The sequence below is a fragment of the Portunus trituberculatus genome, chromosome 36 (assembly GCF_017591435.1).
Source record: "Portunus trituberculatus isolate SZX2019 chromosome 36, ASM1759143v1, whole genome shotgun sequence".
Lineage (NCBI taxonomy): Eukaryota > Metazoa > Arthropoda > Malacostraca > Decapoda > Portunidae > Portunus > Portunus trituberculatus.
The window spans coordinates 9,507,422-9,512,421 of record NC_059290.1 but is presented as its reverse complement, the minus strand read 5'-3'; the positions used below and the strand labels follow the sequence as shown (position 1 = coordinate 9,512,421).

General features: G+C 48.8%; 1 protein-coding gene across 1 annotated transcript in view; it reads left to right on the top strand.

Annotated features, from left to right (window-relative positions):
• LOC123513424 (uncharacterized protein K02A2.6-like) overlaps positions 1 to 3,370 on the top strand; it is a 3,862-nt gene extending 492 nt beyond the window's left edge. Inside the window, exons 1-2 of the mRNA XM_045270592.1 lie at positions 1 to 2,900; positions 3,208 to 3,370. The exon at positions 1 to 2,900 is cut by the window's left edge and continues 492 nt beyond it. Coding sequence (XP_045126527.1) covers positions 1 to 2,900; positions 3,208 to 3,227 — 2,920 coding nt within the window. The 3' untranslated portion in view covers positions 3,228 to 3,370. The remainder of the gene's footprint in view (positions 2,901 to 3,207) is intronic.
• The last annotated feature ends 1,630 nt before the right edge of the window (positions 3,371 to 5,000 follow it).

Below are 5,000 nucleotides of genomic sequence, written 5' to 3'. Positions count from 1 at the left end.
GAAGCCTTCTAGTATTGTGGCGCGTTTCCGGTTCAACAGTTGTAGAAAATCTGGGACGGAGTCAGTGAGGGATTATGTTGCAAGGCTTCGAATGTTATCTGGCAACTGTCAGTACGGTGCCATGTTAAACGAAATGATTCGTGACCGTCTCGTGTGTGGTGTGGATGATGAAGCCATTCAGAGCAGATTACTGGCTGAGGCAGACTTGACTCTCGACAAGGCAGTGAATCTTGCGGTGGCCTTGGAAACTGCTGCGTGTAATACTCATGAACTGAAGCAGTTTAGTGCGCCACTTCTGACTACTGAGCAGCCACCAGCGGTGAGCTGGGTGGGGCAAAGCGAAACGCCTCGACCGAGGAATAGAGTGAAACATTACAGTGACCGGCCGAAACAGTTCTCGAAGTGCTTCAGATGCCTAAGTGACAGACACAGCAACGTAAATTGTCCATTTAAACTTCGGCGGTGCTTCGAATGTAACAAAGTGGGTCATACTAGAGCGGCACATAAGGCCGGTACAGTGTCTGTTGTAGAGGGTTCTGGAACAACCGCGGTGGCCGAGCCTTCCCATGACGCTGGAACTGATGGTGAAACAGATGAGGTGTACAGCTTGTTTAACGTCACTCAGGCTGGTGCTGGGTCGGAGTTTCACCCACCTCTACTATTGGCCGTGAAGCTTCAGGGACGGGACACTCACATGGAGGTTGACACTGGAGCTTCATGTTCTGTTATGGGCGAAACACTCTTCCGTGAACTTTGTGGCCAGCATTTTCCTCTTGGAGTTTCGGATCGTGTGTTTCGAACCTACACAGGAGAGAAGATCAAGGTACTCGGAGTGGCTGATGTGGACGTCGCTTGCCAGGGTAAGGTGACTAGGAAATTACCGCTAGTTATCGTTAGAGGCCATGGAAAAGGCTTAATTGGTCGAAATTGGCTGAAGGAAACCAAGATGAATTGGACCGCCTTGTTGTGTGGTGAAACTCTACAAATTACTGAGAAAGGCGAGGACTACAGTAATGTGTTTAATGAAGAACTTGGATGCTTCATTGGTGGGAAGGCCCATTTATTCATCGACAAGGATGTAAGGCCACGCTTCTTCAAGGCTCGTCCGATACCGCTCTCACTCCAAGACAAAGTGGACAAGGAACTAACTCGGTTGGAAAACGAGGGTGTTATAGAATCTGTGAAGTTTAGTGAGTGGGCAGCCCCTCTTGTTGTTGTCCCTAAGCCCTCAGGGGACGTGCGATTATGTGGTGATTTCAAACTGACCGTAAACAAGGCTGCTGCGTTGGAACAGTATCCGCTTCCTCGAGTGGAAGAATTATTCGCTTCACTCTCGGGATGTTGTGTCTTTAGTAAATTAGACATGAGCCATGCTTACAACCAGATAGAATTAGACAAAGAATCCCAGAAGTATGTCGTTGTTAATACTCCCAGAGGTCTGAAAAGGTATAAAAGATTAGCTTTTGGTATCCATTCTGCAGTAGCTATCTTCCAAAAAATATTGTCAACCTTGCTTGCTGGATTGCCTCAGGTAACAGTGTTCCTGGATGACGTGGTGGTGGGAGGTAAAAATCAAGAAGAGCACGATACTTTACTGAAAGAGGTTCTTCGACGGATGTGCCATGCTGGTCTGCGCCTAAATAAGAAGAAATGCCAACTTCGACTGTCTCAAGTTACTTATTTGGGACACAACATAAGTGAGCGTGGTATAGAACCAACTGATGAGAAGACCAAGGCGATATTGGATGCTCCGCCACCTGAGGATAAGAAGTCCCTGAGGGCTTGGCTGGGCCTTTTAAACTATTACAGTAAGTTTTTGGATAATATTGCAACCATTCTCTCACCTTTGTACCTTCTCCTTCGGGATAGACAGCCTTGGGTCTGGGGTAAAGAGCAGGAGGAGGCTTTCTTAAAGGCAAAGGAAGTAATACTGTCTCCTCCTTGTCTGGCACATTTTAATGTCAAATTGGATACTGTACTAGCCTGTGATGCCAGCCCTTATGGTGTTGGCTGTGTTCTTTCCCAGGTTGACGAGAAAGGACTAGAACGACCTGTTGCATTTTATTCCCGGACTCTACACGAAGCGGAACGGCGCTATTCCCAGACAGACCGGGAAGGCCTGAGTATTGTTACTGGAGTTAAGAAGTTCCATTACTATCTGTATGGCCGACCATTCACTATTAAAACTGACCACAAGCCCTTGCTTGGACTTTTTGGTGAAGAGAAACTTATTCCGTCGGTGGCCTCTCCTAGAGTGCTTCGTTGGGCTCTGTTGATGGCTGCTTACAAATACAAACTGTTGTACTCTCCCGCCAGATTACATAGCCATTGTGATGCACTGAGTCGTTTACCACTTGCAGCTATGCCCCGAACGGTGCCAATTCCTGCTGAGATGCTGCACATGATGGAACTGATGGCTTCGGGACCTGTTTCTCAAGTTCAGGTCCGGGAGTGGACTCATCGAGATCCTGTGCTGTCTTCTGTGCTGAGGTTTGTGCGTGACGGTTGGCCTCGGGATCTTTCTGGCTATCCACCTGACATCGCTACCTACAAGAACAGGGAGTGTGAGTTAAGTGTGCAAGATGGATGTTTGTTTTGGGGAAGCAGGATAGTAATTCCTCCGCAGGGCAGAGATGACGTCTTAAAGGAGCTACATGAAGGACATTTTGGAGCATCGAAGATGAAAAGCAGAGCCAGGGCTTATTTTTGGTGGCCGGGGCTGGATCATGCCGTGGAGAGTATGGTCGGGAACTGCAGAGTTTGCCAGGAGCAGAGACCAAAGGATCCACCTAGTGACCTTCGGCCTTGGGGTTGGCCCCAACGTCCTTGGAGTCGCCTGCATTTAGACTACTGTGGGCCTGTGGAAGGACAGTTGTGGCTGCTTTTAGTGGATGCGCACAGTAAGTGGCTGGAGGTACACAAAACCTCTTCCTCTTCTGCAAACATAACGATTGAGAAGCTTAGAAAATCATTCTCTAGTTTTGGTATCCCCGATACAGTAGTTAGTGATAACGCAAGTTGCTTTGTTTGCCCCGAGTTCCAAGGTTTCTGCAACGCTAATGGCATCAAGCACATCACATCCCCTCCGTGGTCTCCGAAAAGTAACGGTCTGGTGGAGCGGGCTGTACAAACCTTCAAACAGGGCTTGAGGAAGCAAGAAGGGGGCAGTCTGGATACAAGAGTCTCACGCTTCCTCTTCAATTACAGGTCTAGCCCTCACAGCGTGACCGGGGTAAGCCCGGCAGAATTGATGTTTGGTCGCCCAATGACAACGCCGTTGGATCATCTGAGGAAGGACTACCGGAGAGAGAGGGTGGAGCGTTACCAGTGGAGACAAAAGGAACAATACGATCGGCACGCCTGCTCGAAGTCGTTTGTTGAGGGTGATCTGGTCTATGTGTTTGCGATGCCAAAGACAACAGGAGGAGCGAAATGGATGCCCGCAGTAGTGGTGGGATGTGCTGGTTGCTCGTGTAATGTGAGACTGGACGATGGGAGAGAATTCCGAAGACACACTGACCATATTCGACGTAGAACTTCCGAAGGATCGGCCGTCGTAAGGAATTGGTTGCCGCCACAGACTCCTTCAGACACGGACACTTCTTTATCTCCGACAGAACACACTTCGTCGCTGCCTGAACAGACTCCATCTGAGACTTCTGTCCGACAACGAACTGGAGAATCAAGGGAACCCGGAGATTCAGATAAAGAAACAACCCGGGGTGTTACTGAGCCCGCTGTGGATAACTCTCCATCGGCTACCGAACAGTCTTCACAATCCAGTCGCCAACATGAGCCACCAAGGCTTGCCCAGGAGGACCAGTTACCAAGACCGCTGTTACGACGCTCGTCGAGAATTTCTGTTAAGCCTAATAGATATGGGTATACTTAATAAAATTGTTAATTAGGGTTTTGATGTAACTATGGATAACTTTAACTAAGGTGAAGGGATGTTATACAGTTGAATGATACTTATTGTGGGGTATTTGCGAGCACCAGTTACATGGTTGTTACTAGGTGCCGCAGGGTTATTACGCACTGTTAAGGTGGAGTGGATACGTTTTCGAGGCAGTCAAGACCGAGCCACCACTGTATATACACGCTCTGGAATATAAGCCAACAAACCTTACTGTGTTGTTCCTGCCCTATCTAGAGGACTTTATTACAACATCATTTCACTAACCGTTCTAAACTCAATCATTCACGTACCATATGATAGCACGTGCACGCCCGCCACAGCCAGCCAGCCAGCCACGCCACCACCACAAGTAGCACGAGGCTCCTGGATCGCCGCCACGGTGCGCTAACCAGGGCATTCCTGGGGAAGACTAGATACAATACACAAAGCTTAATCTTAGGAAAACACACACACATACACACGACTACACTATCTACCAGGAGGCCCTCCACACCCTACACCTCACCACCCTTCAGACTCGCTACCAACACCACCTCCACCAGCTCGCCACAAAGCTTCTCCACTGGCGCCACAGGAGCCTACTCCCTCCGGCAGCTCCCCTTCCCTGCCACAGTGTCTGCCACCAGAAGCCGCTCCCCATACGTGCCCGGCCCGGATACACACATACAAAAACAGTGCAGTGCCCAAAATAATCAAAATAACTAACTCGTGGACACTGACTAAATTTGTGATTAATTTTAAGCATGTAATATTAAGATATTTCTCCTGTAAAATGTTTATTTTCAGCTACAGAGCTGCTTGTCTCAATAAACCCTTTATTACTATTATTATTATTACACACACACACACACACACACACACACACACACACACACACACACACACACACACACACACACACACACACACACACTATAACCACAACCACCCACCCTACCACAAACCCACCCTTCGGTTGGGAGCGAGTGTTGGGTTGGATCAGGTGGGCGGGCTCCTCCTTGATAACGAACACACACACACACACACACACACACACACAACCACCCACGTCCTCCGGCCAGGAGCGGGATGTGGGTCTGAG